Source organism: Nematolebias whitei, chromosome 12 (assembly GCF_014905685.2).
Source record: "Nematolebias whitei isolate Nwh7 chromosome 12, NemWhi1, whole genome shotgun sequence".
NCBI classification, from domain to species: Eukaryota; Metazoa; Chordata; class Actinopteri; order Cyprinodontiformes; family Rivulidae; genus Nematolebias; species Nematolebias whitei.
The window spans coordinates 38,232,201-38,252,679 of NC_056509.1; the positions used below are offsets into that span (position 1 = coordinate 38,232,201).

General features: G+C 37.8%; 2 protein-coding genes across 2 annotated transcripts; one reads left to right on the forward strand and one right to left on the reverse strand.

Annotated features, from left to right (window-relative positions):
* The first annotated feature begins 433 nt into the window (after nt 1-433).
* On the forward strand, nt 434-4,291 carry si:ch211-22i13.2 (uncharacterized protein LOC553945 homolog). Its single transcript, XM_037685174.1, has 7 exons — nt 434-582; nt 892-964; nt 2,331-2,474; nt 3,027-3,085; nt 3,177-3,263; nt 3,490-3,579; nt 3,662-4,291. The coding sequence occupies exons 1-7, from the start codon at nt 580-582 to the stop codon at nt 3,710-3,712; spliced, it is 507 nt and encodes a 168-aa protein (XP_037541102.1). The 5' UTR covers nt 434-579; the 3' UTR covers nt 3,713-4,291.
* A 1,034-nt stretch (nt 4,292-5,325) lies between these two features.
* On the reverse strand, nt 5,326-13,393 carry rd3 (retinal degeneration 3, GUCY2D regulator). Its single transcript, XM_037685546.1, has 3 exons — nt 13,176-13,393; nt 9,900-10,217; nt 5,326-6,305 (listed from the first exon to the last, which is right to left on the reverse strand). The coding sequence occupies exons 2-3, from the start codon at nt 10,187-10,189 to the stop codon at nt 5,942-5,944; spliced, it is 654 nt and encodes a 217-aa protein (XP_037541474.1). The 5' UTR covers nt 10,190-10,217; nt 13,176-13,393; the 3' UTR covers nt 5,326-5,941.
* Nucleotides 13,394-20,479: the final 7,086 nt, after the last annotated feature.

The following is a 20,479-nucleotide window of genomic DNA, read 5'->3' on the forward strand; positions in this document are numbered from 1 at the left end:
AACAAATATAATACAATTTAAAGAAAGAAAAAAGATATACAATCACCGAAATAAAATGAAAGGCAGCAGAAGAAGAATGAGTTCTTATAATATCTGCCCCTTGTCCCCAAAATATATTCCAAACAAAATTACTATACAAAAGCAAAATGAATTAATAAAAAAATAAAAAGATAAAAAATAATTTAAATAGTTAAATAGTTTTATAATTTAAGTAGGTTGACTGCAGGCACAGTTTCAAGAGTTAACACAGTTGTTCAACAACTGTGGGGTTTTTTTCTGTGTTTTTTTGAATGTCCAGAGGACCAGATTTAACTTTTTTAGATTTTTCTACCTGGACTATTGAGCATGCATCAGGATGTACGTTGCTTGTGTTTTCAATCCTTTGCCACTGGGCGGCGCTGTGTTGTTTCCGCCGCTCATTGTTTTCAATGTACTTGCAGCGGTGCATTATGGGATACAACAAGTGTAACCGCAGTGCTAATTCGGACATAACAGCGAGTAAATATAGAATTAAACGTTTTCTCTAGTGGTTACGGTGTCAGTAAACTTATGGGCTATTAAATGTTTTAATTCGTCACTATGGTGAGTACAGAAACTCGGAATTTTACTCTTTCACTACGACTTAGCATTAGCTTTAGCCGGATGATGCTACAAGTAACACTGGAAAGACAATTAAAAAGGTCTTTCAATGACGTCTTCTCGCTTCGCAGTTTTACACCTTAGGACATCTATTTTAACATTATTAAATTAAATTTTACTATGGGTACCTGTACTAGTTATTGGCATTCTATGAAGGTTTTATTAGACTTCAATGATAATCGGTTTCATTTTGCTTCCAGGTCGCAGCCACAGAGTAAACAATAAACAAGCATTTTCTGTTTATGATTTTAGTCAACGAAAGCGGAATACAGGGTCTCCAGCTCCACGTCCAGAACAGAAGAAAGGAGGAGATCAAGGAGCAGAGGTAAGATACCTTTTTTTTTCTTTCTGTACTCTTTCAAAACCACATCCATGTTGTATGGTCTGGAGACAGTGTCAAAAAGACAGGAGACAGAACTGGAAGTGGCAGAAATGAAGATGTTGAGGTTCTCCTTAGGAGTGGCAAGGATGGATAAGATTAGGAATTAGATCATGAGAGGTACAGCACATGATGAACAACTGGGAGATAAAGTTAGAGAGGCCAGACTGTGATGGTTTGGACATGTCCAGAGGAGGGACAGTGGGTATACTGGTAGAAGGATGTTAGAAATGCAGGTGCCAAGATAAAAACAAAGAGGATATATATGAATACAGTTACAGAGAACATGGAGGTGGTTGGAGTGAGGACAGAGTGAGGAGGATGGGCTGAAAGAAGATCCCTGTTATTACAGGGATTACAAACAGTGTGTAAATTTTTCATTTTTTTTAATAAACACTGTGTTGATCATTTAAAGCATAAATTATTAAACAGAGCCATGCCCTTCCATCTTTAAGAGTATTAAATAACATGTAGCTCTCTTACATTACTTGAGAAAATTGACACTTCAACATCATTGCAAGCAGTTCCAGGCGATGTCTTGTTCTTTTCTGGGTATTTCGGCATCAAGACTGCCTAATGATATACAGTCCTTCAACCTCTGGTGTATTTTCGGATAGTAATTTACTAAATTCAGTTGCACAGTATAATATTAAAGTATCTTTGTGTGTGAAATGTTTATCAGGGCTTTATCCAAAAGTGAATTATTTTGTTTTTTTTTCAATTTGAAAGTGGCAAACTAAATTTTAAAACAGCCCAGGCAAGAGTCTAGAGTTAAAACTTTACCAATCTGTATTTTGGATGAACTGAAGGAACAAGACGAAGGAAAGAAAGAAAGGGGAAAAAATTCAAACATGCATTAATTTTGGGGTGAACTAAATTATGCTTCATGAAAAGAATGAGCTACCAAAGCTACTAAACGAATCAATTATTTTGATCCAAACTGAGATTTCATGATAAGTTCTTGATAAGTCCTAACAGTTTAATGGTTTATACTGTGTATTTTTATATGTGTATGTAGCCAAAATGGTCTGAAACCTATCACCACTTGGGTTTTATTGTATTTATTTTCATTAAGAAAGTAAGAATAAAGGAATTTAGTTATCGTTTATTATTTCAAGGATTTTCTTCTAAATAGTAGTTTGTTTTTCAATTAACGAAATCCTTTAAGTTATTAGATTTATTGTTCTCTGTAAAATTTTCATTTTGTAACTTGACATTGACAGAAGCTGAAACAATCATAGCTAAAATAAAAAAGACAAAATGTGAACTGGTTCTTGTCCCTGTTTTGACTCCGTGTTTTGTTCTTTTTCAGAACGAGAAAAAAGGAAGAGGAAGCAAAGCCGTGACAGATCTTCCTCCTCATCCTCCAGTTCCTCGTCTTCGTCCTCATCGTCGTCGCCCTCTTCAGGTTCGTCGCGTTCCTCCAGCAGCAGTCGGAGCAGCTCGAGCAGCAGCGGTAAGCTCAGTTTAAAATACGTTTTAGGCTATATTCAGACATTTAAATGTGTTTTCAGGCTTTTCAGCATTTAATTAGTTTTTGTTTTAGAAAGTTATGACGCCTGAAAGACAGAAAATCACATTTAAACAAATACATTTCTCCAGGCTTTTTATTGTTAAGTACTCTGGCCGCTTCTGCGAAACACAACTTGCTGTAAATAGCAGAGGATCTGCGAAGCCACAAACCACAAACTCTGCATTAATGTCTGCACCTTGCGGCGCCTTCTGTTCAGGCAAAGCTAGATAAAAACTACAGTTGTAAAACATTTCTATCAGATAAAGAAGATGGTATTTGTGTTGTTACCATAGCAACTGATACAAATAGGTTTATCTGATCACTTGCAGATAAAAGTGCAGACACTTTTCCCTGAAAATCCGATTTAAGAAACATTGGGAACAATTGATCTGATTTTCCTCTCAGTGTCCCTGCAGTCTGAGAAACTTCTCGTATCAGAACAAACATCAGGAGACAGATTTGTCTTAATTTGAGGTCTTTGTTTGTTGTTTTCAGACTCTCGCAGTAAATCCAGAAAACAGTCAAAGAAAAAGAAAAAGGAGAAGCACAAAAAGGTAAAAGGGCCATATTTTATTTTTGAATTACTGAAATCTTTTTGTCTCTTTAAGTTTGTTTTTTTAACACATTATTTGGTTTCTTTACCAGAAAGGAAAGCGAGAAAAGAGGCATAAGCACAAAAAGGACAAGAAATCTAAAGGAAGAGAGAACTCTGGACCTGTTCAGATCTCTAAGGTAACAAAATATTCACTAATATTTATTTTAATGATCTGATGAAAACTCGGGGTTTTGCTTTTTTTATGTTTCCTGTAAAATGTGATAATAATGCAGATATTTTTCCTATAAACTGAGTAGTTTTTGATTTATAACCAACATTTATGTAATTTAAATTAAACTAGTAATTTTCGAGATTCGTTCAGTTTAAGTTTGAACTTAACGTTTTTTGAACTTTTTCTTTCAGTATTTGAAGGACAAAGAAAAAGGCAAGTACAGCATGATTTCAGGGAAGAAGATAAAGATGAAAGTAAAGAAGTCCAAAAAAGACAAGCAGGTTGAGTTTGAATTTTCTTTTTCACAGACGCAGACATGTCGTTTTATTCTGCGCTTCCTAAGTTCTTCCTTTTTGTTGACAGATGGATAAAAACCGAGCGGAACTGCTTGAATTCCTAAACTCTACCCTGTGATGCCTGTGGACGCCTCTCCTGTCGGACTTGTCAGCAGAACTCAGGAAGCAACAAGTTTTACTTTCTAGAAGAAGAAACGAATCCGTTTTCTAACAGGAAGTAGAAAAAGGAGTGACTTTTATCACCACAGAGGGGCAGCAGCGAGCTGGACTGAGCTGGGAAGACACATCCAGTCCATTAGCAGGTGATTATCTTCAGGTCAGTCTCATAGTCTTTATGTCAGGAGTTTTCTTTGTGATCAGATTAGACATTAAATTTTGTGACTTACCTGCTGTCAACTCTGCTTCTGGGTGAAACGTGTTACGCCTTTAAACAACTTATCCACCAGTTTAGACTCACAATGAAACCACCGTCGTCCAAAATGCAAATCAGCCCCCATGCAGTCTGTCCTTCATGTCTTCAGTGCTGTAAGAGGTTCCTGTTGCTCTGAGTTTCATGTGGAAATGTCGATTCTTTATAAAAGTAATTGGACAACCAACATCTGAGGATGTTTTTTCCTCTAAAAGAAAGAGCACTTCCCAAGATTATTCAACTAACTTTAATGCGAGATGTTCCATAAAGTTCTCAATACTTGTTAAACGACATTTTTAAAGTATGTGTTTGTGTCACTTTTATTTAAGAGCACAGACGGTTGTGTTTTCTCTCTAACCTAAAGCTTTGGGAGCAGTGGAGTCCTGAAATTATAGTTTAGTCCAACTTTTATTTAATCTGTTGGAGTTTGTGCATCAAGTTAACTGAAAACTGATCAGAGATCATTGGTCTGATGCAAACTCCCTGAAAACACGACAGTTTTAGTAAGATTTAAACTCAGAAGGTTACTGTAATTCCCGGACTATAGAGCGCACCCGAATATAAGCCGTGCTTACTAAAAATGTAAAATTTGTACATATATAGCCATGCTTGTGTTAAGCCATGGGTGTCCACGTTGTGACATGAGATATTTACACAGAAAGATTTTTTTTTTTAACTTTGTCCCCCCCCCCCCCCCCCCCCCTTTTTTTTTTTTTATGAATTTTGATATATTTGACATATCAGGTGGTATTTAAAATATATATATATATATCAGCCCAATTCAAGGCATCAGTTTAAAACATCAGTTTATAACCCTATCCTAACAGAAATCAGACAAAAAAAGGCCATGATACTTATGTTTAGTCTGGCTTAATTGTCTTTAAGGAATTAAAATAATTAATGAAAAGTTGCTATATCTGAAAAAAAAAAACTTGTCAGCATTCTTGCTGAGCCTAAACTTGGATTTATTTCTAGTTTTAAAATAGATTTATGACATCTTTCATCCAAAGTGCTGCCACTGGGGGGTGAAATTATAGTTTAAATTGTTTATGATGAGAATTGACTGTTTTTAATAATTTCATAAATACAGTTTTTCTTTATTCCTTGTATTCCTTTAAATATCAGCCATTTTTTGTCTGCCTTAAAATATAAAATTCTGTAAGTTTTGCTTCTATAAACCCAGTTGAGAAGCTTTAAATGGATAACTGTGCTAAGCTTTGGTTTGTGTGACACAAGAAAAGAGGCGGAAATTAAACTGTTGAAAATATTTTACTTTGAAATGTTTCACAAAAAAAACAAAAACATTCAACATTTATTGACCGTTTCTTCACATTTTTTGTTCTTTTGACGTTTTTGAAAATATAAAAGCCTTAATTTTTCCAACAGTGGACAACACTTTCTGCAGAGTTCTTGTGCGTTGCTTGAGACACGGAGCGCGACTCGCGCTTTGACTGACTTTAAAGTGAACTACAGTACCTGTTTTAGAAAAGTCTTCCTCATACATAAAACGTCTACTAGGAAAAAAAAAACAACTTTACAGGCCTTTTACTCATCTATTTATATTTTACTTTTATTTTTTAGGTAGTCTGACCTAACAAATAGTTTCTTCTGCAAGAAAAAAGCTTTAAATCACATAAATAACTCCTAAAGGCTGAAGTTTTCAGCCATTTAGATAAACATTTCTACAGTGTAAGAACAAAGCAAAAGATAATCTCAGGCAACTTGTAAAACTGTTTGAAGTGCTGAAAAACGTGTCACGGTTCAGAAAATGACCCTGTCAGATAAAAAGGGAGGCAGCTGTAATTTCTGAGCGGTACTGAAGTGAAAATCTTTCCTGGCCTGCTTCAAAGTGGACATACTGTCCTGTGTCTGAGTCCTGGAGGTTTATTACTCCCACTGAAGTGTCCAGTTGCCGTATCTGTCCTCGAACGCCTCACGTCAGACCACCTTGCTGCCGCTGCTGCTGGGTCCTTTGTATCTGAAGTCGGGCATGCTCCACACCCTCTGCAGCCTGTCCTCCACCTCCATCCCTTTCTCCACGTCTTCTGACACGGTCTTCAGGTCGCTCATTCCCGTCCCGTTGGCCACGGCGGAGGTGAGGCCCACCGTGCTCCCGAACGGGTTGATCTTGATCCGGGACTTGAAGTTCATGCTCATGGCGCGCTTGTTGTTCCACTGACGGGTCAGCCGCTGTGCCTCCTGCTCCTCCTTCAGGTGGTCCAGAGCCTCCAGGAGGACAGACCGGAAAAGGCCGGACACCTCGTTCACCTCTGGCTCATTGGACTGCAGAGCATCCCTAAACCTGTGCAAAGCAATACGAAAAACAAAAACAGCTTTGGTTTTTGCTTCTTACTATAAAAGCTGGGAAATCATGTAATTACCTGTGTGTTTATGGGTGTACTTCATGAACCGCTGGATACATTTTAATACATTTCCCAGAAAGTAATCACTGGATGCATATCTTCATCTGATTAACTTCAGGAGTCGGCATTAATCAAGATGGCTGCCACAGCCACATGGCCTTAGCAAGCACAAAAATGGTTCAGCTATGTAATTTTTACAACTACTGAGCTAAACTTTGGCGTGGGACTAGTTGAGTCATCCCCACCACATAACCGGAGCGTCAACAAATCACCTAAGATTTTTAAATTTTGGTGATATGCATTCCTTCACTGAAACATTAAAGCTGTATTAAAAACACTGAAAAGGCCCGACATCAGTAGAGCCAGAACAGGTTTAGACTTGATGTGATTTAATGTTAAAATATTTTTTTACTTCAACCTTTAATGCAATCAACAACCATTCACTGTCAGTTTAAACCAGGGGTTCCCAACCCTGGTCCTTGAGGAACACCATCCTGCATGCTTTAGTTGATTCTCTGCTCAGACACACCTGACTGTAATTACTGGGTAATTAACAGGCTTCTGCAGAACATGAGGAAATAATTGTCACTGAATCAGGTGTGTTGGAGCAGGGAAACAACTAAAACATGCAGGATGGTGTTCCTCAAGGACCAGGGTTGGGAACCATTGGTTTAGAGAGACAGGAAGTTGTCGAGTCATTCGTTCGCTTACATTTTGCTTCAAAGGTATTGAGTCACACTTTCTTTTGTTAAATATTCATTCGGGTTCATTTAGGCTTTGGCTCATTTTAAAATGTTTCTATGAATCAAGCGTAAAAATGGTTCTCAGCTCAAGTTATGAGTCAGTGGTGTGTCGCCACAAAACAGACAAACTGGTTTAAAAATGTAAACCACGATATTTATGGATTTTGTTATCAAGGCATAATTCTTTCCAACTTCTTTAGCTGAATACCGGTATATGAAGTTATACAAAAAATAAATTGTGGGTGTCATACTTAGTTACAAAAGGGCCCAAAATGAAAACATTTTTCTAAGCCATGGCCCAGTTTCAGCTGATACACAACATCTTTTCTTTGTTGCAGCAACAAGAGTTTGATTGGTCTCATTTTATGTTCTCTTGCTCTTTCCACATCAGAAATAAAAGATAACTGAACGTTTCAACCTTTTGACCTTTTTTGGCTTCAAAATTAGCAATCTGTCATGAGAAGTTTGTACTACCGGTAAATGTCTGTTGGTTTTTTTTTTTTTAGAAAAGATAAAAATATTTTACATTTAAAGTATTATCTTGGGGGGCCACATAAGATGTTCATACGGACCAGGTTTGGCCCACAGGCCTTTAATTTGACACATGGACAAGACAGCATTAGACAAAAGCAGAAACACGCACACACATCCAGAATTCGCTTCGGAAAGCCTGAAGAACTGTCGACGACCAGTTTAACAGATTACGAGAAAGTCTGGCTCGCCGGAAGCAAAGTGATGTTTTGCACAAGTTTACACACAAACCGAACAACGGTGATCAGTTATCTAAAACTATAATCAAAAATGGTGACTTTCAGCCTCGTTGGTGCAATATTTATCAAATCTTTCCACGTCTTCCCACACAGGTGGGTTATAAAGATTATCCTTAAAGTCGGGATTGAGCCTTTGAATGGCAAACAACCCCATAAAATTGTTAGTGTAATAAAACGACTGGATAACAGTCATTAGTTGTCTGCATGCATTAACACGCTCCCGCCCCACCTGGCTTTGCCTCAACACGCCTTCTGGGACACGTTACCCAACGAGTGTTCCTGCTGAGTGATGTTTGGCCTTTTGTTCACACCAGCTAGAACAAATCTTGCTTAGTCAGACAAGCAAAGACGCCTAATTTCCAAATTGTCGGGATGCATTTGTTATGATAATACCACTTTATTTATAAAGCACTTAAAACAGCAACGGTGGTTATGGATAAATATGTGGACAAGTCAAATGTTAGAGCTGTTGGACATTTCATAAGAATCTGCTACTGTTTGTTTTTAAATCCACTTTTTCCAACTAGCTTCTGTTTTTTTTTTTTTTTTTTGTTAAGCTGAGCTCAGAACCTGAAAAATTCACAATTACCTTTTTTATTCAATACAAAAAAAATACTCCAAATTGTCTTGAAGAATTGCCATTTTGTCGTGATTTTCTTGGTTATGTTTAATGTTTAACGCAATCCCCAAAATTTGACTGACTCAAAAAAATAAACATGATTTTTAAAGGAGCATTAATTGAATTTGTTGAGGCTTCTGTTTTGATACAATAAATAAAAAAAACTTGAACGTGGCTGTAAAATAAGCAAACGTTTGCGGTGATTAATTCAAAGATCTGTTTCCGTTTAATCCATCAGATTAGAGGTAATCTGGCCTCGTTTAGACCTCTCAGGATGTGAAAATGGTTTTAGTTCAGCGTTTTTAATCCAACTAACATTTGCAGTAAAGAGAAAAGTAAAAACTCTGCCCTGGAACGATACAATACTCTGTGGCTGATTGGTGGGGAGCTTTTGTCCTTAATTAAAGAATAAACTAAATTAATTGTAAGATTAGACATTCACAAGCTAAAAATGCTCAAATGTCACATGTGGGAGGAAAAGTTTTGAATATTTCAAGTTTTTTGGAGTTAATATCATCAGAAAATATATTTTTTATCTCTGCTGATGGGAGAGAGCGGTACACTCATGGATGGAGAACTTAAAAACTGTAAAATTGTAAATGGGTTACATTTCTGTTGTATATTTCAACATCTGCAGCACTTCTTGGTCCATAATGACTTTTAGAAGCTCTTCAGTACTTTTCTTTTAACATAAACTCACTAACAAATCAACAACGTTGGGTCAAGCGTCTGCATTAAACACTAAAAGAAAATATGGTTTTTCATTTATTTTGTTGGTTTTGATCGTCTAGTGTGCCCGTATTATCGTCGGTCATGTGGTTTTAAGTGTTCGGGTACTATTAGTATGAGAAAGTCCATAAATTTGAATTTTTACGACTTGACCTCCATAATGTGAATGTTCACTAGTCAAAGAATTACAGTGATAAACTCCTGATTGATACGGAAAGGGCCTGAAATTGCCTAAATATAACTAACTGTTAAATTCATAATAAAAACACAGCATAGGTAGTTCTTTGCACAACTCCATTTTATTTGCTAGACTGAAATAGTCCGCTAACTCACAGTGAGGGCACGTAGGGTTGGGGTTCATCAGACTCGTGAGTCTTGATTCAGTGTGAAGGTTTGGACCATCAACCCGGGTCGATCAGGAACTGAACTCAATGTTTATAAAGCTATAATTGTTCTGCAGAAGGTTTATTATTATTATTATTATTGCATATGACATTTCATGTTGTGCATTCAACATTGTATTTCTGACTAATTAGACCCCCTGAAACATATCCTGCTTAGGGGCCCCCAGATGAGAAGGGTCATCTGACCGAAGGCTGTTTTTGCGAGATGTGTTGGGAGATGAGCTGAAACAAAACAAGACGCCTGTCGGTGTTGATTTCTGAGCCTTACTTGAGTATGACCAGCCCGCAGCAGGACGGGGGCACCTTGGCGCACAGCTCCTCCAGCGCCAGCCTCTCCCCGGTGCTGATGTTGAAGGAGGAGCGCGGCGTGCTGGCCAGCCAGCTGTAGTCCACGCCGGTCTTCAGGCGCCGGTATTCGCTCTCCCTCTCCCGCTGCTGCCGCTCCGTCTCCTTCAGCTGCCAGCTGAACTCCAGCATCAGGGTGTCGGTGACCACATCGGCTGGGTCCTTGCGGGGGCTCCGGTAATACGGCTCGTTCCAGCTGAACCAGGAGGCCATGGTCTTATTTATCCTCCTTTACAGATTTCTGAAAATAAAATGAATGTGAACATAATGAAACATTTGATTAAAATAATATTTCCAAAAGGATTTAGAGATTTGCAGTCAAATACTTGAACTCACTTTTCTTTGCTGATATCACAGCCTGGTGGAGGATTTATTTCTAACATCTACATATAAAAATATATACTCCAATTATTTATTCATCCTTTAAAAACATCCTCTGAAGCATTCACTCGTTCCCTCTCATGTTCCTGCAGCTCTTTGTTCCACAGGTGCCTCATCACAGCCACAATAAAACCTTTGAGCAGAGAAGCTTTGCTTGGCAGAGCTTTTTGTGCTAAACTTAAATAAATGAAAGTGGAGCGACCGCAGCTGATTCATGTATAATTATTATTATATACATGTTGTATATTGTATATTATGATTACAATGACAAGGTTTATTCAGGATGTTACAACCGCTGCAACACTCAGTGATGAGTTAAGCTCATTTCTGTGAAAATAAACTTTATTAGGGAAATTTAATTTTCTGAAAATGGAGGGTAGAGGCTGAAGAACTGCGGAAATTTGCCAAAGAAGCTGAAACGACATTGTTGAAGCTAAAAATACTAAAAGCTAAAAGAAACAGGATAGTCGCTAAAGACTAAATTAAGCAAAATGCTACCTAAACAAAAAGAGCAAAGCACTTGCTAAAAGTAGCAGAAGAATTTTTAAAGCTAAAAGTTGCTAAATGCTGAAGAAGCGATAGACTAGTTAAAAGTAGCAAAACAGTAGCTAGGAGCTAAAAGTCACGAAAAGCTTAAAAAAATAGCAAAGTAGCAAGGGCTAGCTTAAAGCTAAAGTAGCAAAGGATAGCTGAAAGCTAATGGAGCTGAAATGGCAGCTAAATGATATAAGTTCAAAGCAGGAAAAGTAACAAAACAGTATCTGAAAGCTAAAAGCAACAAAAGGTTTACTACAATTTAGAAGTAGGAAAAGGCAGGCTAAAAGTAGAAAACTAGCTAAAAGTGCTCGAATGTTACCTAAAACCTGAAAATATCAAGGGGCTTATAAGCTTAAATTTGAAGAGCAGTAGCTAAAAGTAGCAGAACAGGAGCTGAAAACTAAAAGTAGCAAAGGGCTGGCTGGAAGTATAAGTAGCAGAAAGCTAGCTAAAAGAAAAGAATAGCAGAAAATTAAACAAAAGTAGTAGAACAGTATAAGCTAAAAGTAGAACAGAAGCTAAATAGAACAAAAGGTTAGCTTCAAGGTTGAAGCAGCAAAAGGTTGTCTAAAAGGAGCAGAAAGCCAGCTGAAACTAAATATAGCAGAAGAAAAGCTAAAAGTAGCTCAAAGCTAAAGATTTTTCTTCTTCTTTCGGCTGTTGGGATGCCACAGTGAACTAACTCACACGAAGACTTGGCAATTGTTTTTACGCCGGATGACCTTCCTGACACAACCACAGACCACCGAGCTACCACAGCCCTCTGTGTGGAGCAGGGAGCTGCTATCTAGGGCACCCAGGGGAGCAGATGGTGGGGGTTAATGGCCCAGAGTGGTGCAAATGAGAGTGGAGGCAGGTGTGGGTGCTTCACCTTTCCCACACCCATTTTGATGTCGGTCCCAGGGGTCGGACCGGCGACCTTCCGATCACAGGCGACCTTCTCTAACCTCTGCGCCACCACTCCCCCATAAAGCTAAAGGTAATGTCAAAGACTGAATTAGAACAGGTGTTCCAAAGTGTTTTTCAGAGAGCAATTAATTTTTATGGGAAAAATGTAAATGAAGTTAAATATTTTGAAAACGATAGGAGTTACATAAACCAAAAGTCAAAGTATTAATTTCCTGAATGAGCTGAACATTTTGATATATGAACAGGTAAAATAGAAATAATGTTGCACAAAACGTAAAGAAAAACAGTGTGATGCTCAATCAGTTCTGGTTTAATGTAAAAAAATCTAAACCTTTGTGTGGACTCTGTACGTTTAATAATACAGTATTACTGTGTTTAATATCAGTATTTCCTAAAGGTGTTTTCAAATGAATCGGCGTGTACTTGTACACACGATCAGTATTTTCTTGTCTTTTATGTACGCACTAAGCTTCGGTTGTTTAAATCCTTCCTAACCGTCTTCTCTGTAACGCTGACATTAATCTGTTTACCTGCCGAAGCTGCTGTTCATGCTTCGCCCTTCTGGACCAGTTTGGGGGGCTGATTTGGGGTCAGATTAACCACAAAGTGAGATTAGGGCCACACCTGCTCCTACACCTGGACCCAGCAGGTTAACGGTGAGGCGGCTGACCCGTCAACACCAGATCCAGACACACACCAGCATCTGCTCGGAGAGTTCTTTAATTGTTTCGTTGTTTTACTTCACGAAAAAGGCCCAAAAGTTCACTTTGTCCTGTTCTGCCTCATATTTGTTGAACTTTGTTCATTCGAGCTGAAAATCATTAAAAGAAAAAAGACTGACGGGAGCGCCAGAAAACAGAACAGGAGAAAAATAAGAAGTTTGTTGTTTTATAAAGTCACTCATTTAAGAAATTCAGCCTAATTATTCAGAATAATGTGTTCTCAGACTGAGTCAATTTGATTTTTGTGTTGATTTTTTTTAACAGTAAATAGTTTGGTTGCAGACAATAACTCATCAAAAGTTGGTTCATTAGTTTTTTTTATTTAGCAACCAAATTTAAATAAAGTAAAACCAAAACTTCATTTATATATTTGTAATCAAACGTCCGAATTTGTCTAAAATCAAATGTAGTAATAGAGAAAACAATATATATATATATATATATTTATTTATTTATTTTTTTTTGGCAAGATTTAAACATTTTCAGAGTTTATTTTGAGAAATGGCTGCTTAGGTAATACTTTGTCAATTTGTTTATTTATTTTACAGAGGTTTTTTAAAAAAAAATCTGCAGCTTACAATTATAAAACCATTATTAGAGAAGCCAGCTTTTACTTCAAACAGATATTAAAAAATAATAATAATTCTTACCTCGTTTAGTGTCGATCTTTGTCCTGGACTCAGAAAACAAAAAATAATCAGAGCGGAACAAAACGATTCAAGTCCTCAGACATCAGAGTCTGTTGGGTCCTGAGTGTTTCGATGAAGAGGAGAACTGGTCCTTCCTCTCCTCTCTGAGTGTTCCTCCTCCTCCTCCCAGGAGGCTTGCCTCTACTTGTTGCAGGAGGTTCAGGGCACCATCTCCAAGGGGACCCATTGGATCACGGCCCCTGATGAAGCGCTTATGTAGCTTTTTGCGATTCGCCGTTGCCATAGCGATGCTCCTAAGCCTATTTGTCAGCTTTGAGCAGCTGAAAGGGGAGCAGGAGAGCGATGGAGATGCGGATCGGGAGAACGGAGAAGGCCGAGCTGCGAGGCGGACAGAGGGAAATGAGGCGTGAGGTCACCCTACCCACAGATTTACAGGATACGTGTTACCTAATAGTTTTTATTTATTTATTTTTTGCTTGTGTGTGATGCAGGTAATCGAATCCAGAGTCGATGTGTGGGTGGATATAAAGGCTTGTTGGTTTGTTCAGCGTGTAGGTGGGAGGAACTAACCTTGGTTTTCTTTCTGCACAAATTCACAATAACCTGAAATCCTCCTCACATGCAGCCTCCTCCTCTGTCTCCGTGCTGCACTGTGAATAAAAGACCAGGCGAACTGTCACAGCCACAGCAGTGAAGCAGAAAACAATTCAATTCAGTTTATTTATATAATGCCAAGTCACAACAGAAGTCCTCTCAGGGAGAGCATTGAACAGAAACATTCATATATATATACATATATAAAAACAAGTTTATAACATTATTTATCTGAGGAGCAGATGCTTTGAGTAAGTTCATTGCAGACTCTCATCATGAGCAAGCATAAAGGCGATAGTGGAAAGGAAAAACTCCCTCATGAGGAAGAAACCTCCAACAGAACCAGGCTCAGGGCAAGCGGCCATCTGCTTCCACTGGCTGGGTTTGAGAGGAACAGGAAGGAGGAACAGATACACAATGGCAGGTTGAGAATCACATTTTAATGAAGAAATTATATCAAATGAAAACTATTTAATTTTAACAATTCATTTTAAGAAATGAGGTCAATTTGTTACCTATAGCAGCATAACAAGCCAACCCTAACTATAGGATTTATCAATAAGTCTTAAAACTGGACAATGTGTCAGCCTCACGGACAGAAACTGGAAGTTTGGTTCCACAAGAGAGGAGCCTGATAACCGAAAGATCTTCCTCCCATTCTGCTTTTGGAAACTCTAGGAACCGCAAGTAATCCTGCAGTCTGAGAGCGAAGTGCTCTGTTAGGCAAACATGGAACAATATGATCTTTAATATAAGATGGAGCTAGGTTGTTGAGGGCTTTGTAGGTTAGAAGTAAGATTTTGAATTCTGTTCTGAATTTGACAGAAAACCCAGAAATATCTCTGGCACACATCGATTCCTTCAAATCAAATGCAACACTTGGTTTAATGCCTCTCTGCACATCGAGACGGTTTTATGATTGTTAGAAAGCAGCGTCTTCATCAAAAAGTAAAGTTCGCAGACTCAAATCTGTTCAGACACTTTAAAATCCTGCTGTCCTCGCCTGTCGACAAAGGCAAAACAGGCAGTAGTGTTTGTGCCTGTTTGATTTTCTCTTGAGTTAGCAAAATATCTCGTGGCCAATAGATGAACTTTAACAAAACTCTTTACAAGTAATCATTACACTGACAACTGATCGACGTTCAAGATGGCCACCACTTCAAACCAAACAAAGCTCCAGATACTGAGCTACAATGTGCAGCGTCAGTACCTGAGAGTCACAACGCCTGATCAAAACCTGGGCTTAAACTTTGCCGTTCTCTAGTGAGGTGTGTGTTAGCAAAATATCGAGCCACTTGACACATTTTACCTTCAGAATATCATTTGGAATATGTCTGCAAGCATTTAACTTTTGATGTCAGTGCATTTCAAAACAATCGTAGCTAAATATTGTCTGAATGTTTATGAAGCATTCACACGATTGAGCCATTTTTCTTCCGTACGTTTTTCTGCATCTTTCTCGTTCCACAATTTTACAGTATTTCAACAAATATATCAAAACATTCAGCTCGTTCATGGTGCTATGACTTTTGGTACTGGTGCAAATTTAGCTTGTTGAAATATTTAGCCTTTTCTGCCACTTTTTTCCTCATATAAAATGATATTGATATGATGATTTTTCAGCTACTATTTAGCTGTTTTATGCTCATTCCGCTAATTCCACATTTTTTGCACTCATTTCAACTTTTTTCAGCCTACCGGTAATTCAGAAAAAATGTGCTCTATCTACTCCCTTCTGGTAATTTAATCTTCTTTCTGGGATTTGTTTAGCTACTATTCAGCTGTTTTTTTTGTTTTGTTTTTACACATTTCAGCTTTTTTCATATAATTTCCACATTTATGTGCTAATTTCTGCTTCATTAAGCCTAATTGGGCACAATTGCGCTCTCTCTCAACTTCCTTCTGGTAATTTAAGCTTCTTTATGCATTTTCAGATATACTTTTCAGCCATTTTGCTAATTTCAGCCATTTTTTAGCTAATTTATTCATTTCTGTGCTCATTTCTACTTATTTAAACCAAATTCAGCAAATATGTGTTCTTTCTGCTTTCTTCTGATAAGTTAGGCCATTTCAGCATGTTTTTAGCTGATTTCAGCTTTTTTTTCAGCAAGTTCTTCAACAATAAGCATTCACACTGCACTTTTGCAGGAAATTCCGTTTCTCTAGTTAAACATTAAAATGACTATAACTCCATTTTACAAATATTTTGCTCATTTTGGTGCGGTATGTTCACATGTGGAACAAAGCATCAGGTCAGTCCTGTGAGAGAGACAAGGTCAGTGTCGTGTTTGTGATCAGTCTAGAAGTAAATATGGAAAACAAAACGAAGGCGGAGGATCTGCCACAGCTTGAAGGCGACAGATGGGCAGGTAAGCTCTAATCCAAACACGACAGCCTTAATCCTCTAAAGTGATTCCATCCATGTTCCCCTCACGGCGAGGGCGTCGGCGAGGCCCTGACAGCTCTGGCATGTTTGGTAAGTGATGTGACGCACGTCGGACCCCTCCTTACATCATCGTGTGCTCATTACCCCCACCACCCACACGCACACACACACACACCAGTCAGGAGAGTGGATTATCAGCTGCCCTGAAGCTTTCTGTGTTTTGTTTTGTTTTGTGCTCTGGACGAGTACTAAAACTGATTCCTGAAAGCTTTTGTTTCCCTGCAGGTGCAAACATGCAAAGAAAGGGAATATTTGTCATATTTCAAGCTGATCTTGATGTCCTGACGTAAGAAGTGGATCAGCAGCACATCATATTTTCTATGCACCCAAACAGTAAAAGTCAGAAGTTGCTCGTCAACAAAGGTTTTCTTTTTTTTTTTCACCTTCAAACAGAACCAACATGTTAAAATAAATCAGCTAGCTGAGTTTAGCCTTCAACTTACAGGGTATTCAAAATAACTGTAGTTAAAGTAAGAGGTTCTCTGAAATGGTTATAAAGAAATAGTATCTCACCTGTTGTAGATGGCTCTTTGAACTGTCTCATTTTGGAGAGAAAGCTATTAGCTCTGACCAGACTGAAGAGCTAACCAGTAGTCTGAGCTGAGTGTCTTCGTTTTCAAACTGGACGTCTTTTACGGCCGTTTGTGTAAACAGTTTTTCAACTGTTCTCAATTTGTCACAACATTATTATTCCTGCGAAAGTGAACCCAGGTGGAACAAGATTAACTGCTGCTACCGCTAGTCATAGCTAGCTTATAAAACCATTTTAATTATAAGAATTATATTAACCATGTAATACAAAACTTAAGATGATTTGCAGTTTTATAAACCAATATTTATATGAATTGCTATGAGATTCTTCAGATTAAAATTTGTTTTTAGACGACAGCGTCCAATAATCTTGGCTCATTTCGGATTAGCCATAAAATTACCAGTCTGATCATTTCTTTCAAAGAGCTATCTACAACAGGTAAGATGTTTTTTTATGGCTTTTTTCAGAATCCCACTTACAAAGATAAGAACTGTCACTTTAAAAATTATTTTTTCCGACTTTACCAGATAAAAATCAGAAAGTGCGCCACAATAAGATAAATTTAAATAAAGTAGTGAGCATTTTAATGTTGTGGTGAATGATAAATGACCTTTAAGTTTGATCATTAAAATTATAAAATAAAAAAAGTTAAAATAAGTTCAAGGCAACACAATTTTACATATAAATATCAGCACTCAACATTAGCTGGGTGTAAAATAGTCAAAAAGTTCTTGTTAAAGAATATAATTTTTGTCACAACATGTTTTGATAGCTCTTTAAATGACCTCAGTTTAGATAAATAAACTTTAATTCTGACCAGACTAACAAGCTAACAGCTAGCCTGAGTACAGGACTAAGGTATTGTTGCCAGTTTTTAAACAACTCCAATCTAGAAAAAAAAAAAAAATCCTTTATAGTCGTTCAGCTTTTCAGGAGCTTTTACATATAAATGTCTCATTACACCGTTAATCTGGGAGGAACCTGATGGTTGCTGCACTGGAAGAGCTACAGCTAGCTGCTGCTGCTAACTTGTGCTTACCTAAAACCACAAAAATCTATGTAAATAACAAAAAAATGTAAACGACTAAATAACTGTGTAATTATCTGAATAACTGTGAATGCCTGTGTAAATAACTAAACTGAGTACGTGTGTAAATAAATGCATACACCAGTACCTGTAAATAAATTGTAAAAAGTCTAAATAACTGTAAAACAAGTAAACGTAAAGAACTGTATAAATGATTAACTCTGAACCATCACTTAAAAAGATCTTTTTAACAACAAAAAATGTCCTCAAATGTCTAAAAAAGCAGAAAAAATATATTTTTTATGTTTAAAAAAAAAGCTTCATAAATTCTCGACTGCCAATGGGGTCCATGAAGCGAACGTGAGTAAAACAGTAAATGTGAAAACATTTAGTCAGCTGTAAGTTATCAGTTTCTACAGAGCACATCTTATCATCATGATGTCTGAGCCTCGTATCGCCTCCTTTCCCTGCAGCTCCATGTCACTTTGATTATTTAGAAGTTTGTTTTAGTTTGACCAAATCTGTTATTAAAACCTAAACAGAAAAACAAATTTCTTATCAACAAAACATGTAAGAAATAACATGCGTCAGGTTTATTGTGTATGGTCGCAGTATTACCACCACACATATACTATTTACTGAGGTTGGATATTGTTTATATATTTAGCATAGCATCATAAGATAATTTATGTTCCACTTTTTTTTTTGAAGAAAAAATAAATAAATTCAGCAAATTAGAGAAAAAAAAAACAGGATTCTATTTGTTCCACTTCTCACTTTTCACTTAGATTATTAATAAGAACTTTGTTCAGTTTAATAATTATTTAATTTTTATAATAGTAAGTCAGTGTTGTTCCCCCATAATGTAAATAAAGCGTATAATGTCTTATTTTTGTTTAATTTTTAGGGGAAAAGAGACTTTAATGAAAGACTAGAGGAATGCATATCGCCCGCCGTCTTTCAGTTTCAGACGGAGAACATCTGCTGCTGAGAAAGTTGCTGCCATGTTGGTTGAACCTTAATAATAATATTCACAATCTCACACTCAGCACGTGTTTAAGATGACTCTCGGCTACTACTACTTCAAATTTAAGCTCAATATCTGAATAAAATGACAGAGTTGTAGCCATTTTTGTGTTGACTGATCCTAATAAGTGATGGTGGCCATCTTGAATTGGGTTCACTATAAATTAATCAGTTCTAGAGGTACAGGAAATTAATATTTTCTGATAGTTACATTGAAATCTCTGGCAATGACTTTGAAAGGGTTTCAACCGTTTCAAATGACTTTTTTTTTAAGAGTTGCTGCGGTGTTCAAAACTCCCACTAGAGGGATGTGGCTCACCAGTTTTAGCTGCTATCCCACTAAAAGCGTTTCATTTTATAATGTTTGCAGAACCATCTCCATCTGAAGTTCTAACAGTCAGGTGCCGTGTGAACTCAGGTTCTGGGTGGAGAAAAAGCTGCAGGAACCGAGTTCTTGTTTTGGGAACTGAGACTTCACATCCTTCAGATAACACGCCCAAAATGCTCGATGAAGCAAAGTAAACATGGCTTTTACCTGCTGCACCAACATTTATCCACATCCCTGACCCAAAATGTCAACAACGAGCCGAAGCTTTAACAGCAGGACTTGTTAATAGAGAGTTGCGTCCCTCCGGGGAAGAAACGAGCACTGAAGTGGACAAACAAAGACTCCTGTGCTTGCCAGTCGAGCTCTGTGCACTCCACACTGAGACCGACTGAGGAGCGGTCACATGGTGAACACAATGACTTTGACTTTTTGTCTGCGTTGGCTTCATTTTTAACTTCTGACCTCTCAAGGTCAAATGAAATTAAGCCTTTTCCCACTTTATCTCACTTCACTCAGCTGTGTTCGAAAATTATCCCTTTATGTGATAATCTGACCTCTGAACTCAACGGACACCGAGTTAAAACTGCACTGAAACAATCGCTTTCCTCTTGTTCAAAGCAAGTTAAACGATCTAAAAGCTTTGCAATACGAGAGATGCTCCTCAGTGACTTATGAAAAGTATAAATTAACTGAAAAGGAAAAATCCTAAGCTGCTGTGTGGTGTGACTCAAAGGGAAGGAAGTTCAGAACGGATCACGAGTCTAGAAAAACCTCTGATTCGCTGACATCCCCTTTTTCTTTGGCTTTTCGCCAACATCCCATTTGACTAGAAAATCCTCTGTGGACTGAAGTCAGTGAATCTGTCACGGCTCATCCCAGTTTGAGCTGCTGGGAAAACATCCACCAGTTGATTGAAGCTCGATTACATACGTGGTTTAAGTAGTTCATGCAATGTGACACTAATCAACCTTTAACACAAACAAAATGACTGCAACTGAGTCAGTTTCACAGATGTTAAGCTAAAATTTGGTGCGGTAGTAGCCGAGCGTCATATCCAACACATACTCTGAGCATGACGTTAACATGTTATTGTCACGGTTTGATTAAAACCTAAATTAGTTGTGGTGAAGATGGAGCTGAGCTGTAAAGCTCTCTTACTGGTCGGTGTACGTTCCTACCCTCACCTGTGGTCACGAACTCTGAACAGAGATTGACAGATCGAGATCACTGATGCAAGCGGTCAAAAAGAGTTGGACTCTCCCTGAGAGATCGGGTGAGAAGTTTAGTTATCCTGGAGAGACTTGGAGTAGAGTCGCTGCTCCTCCACATCCAGAGGAGTCAGTTGAGGTTC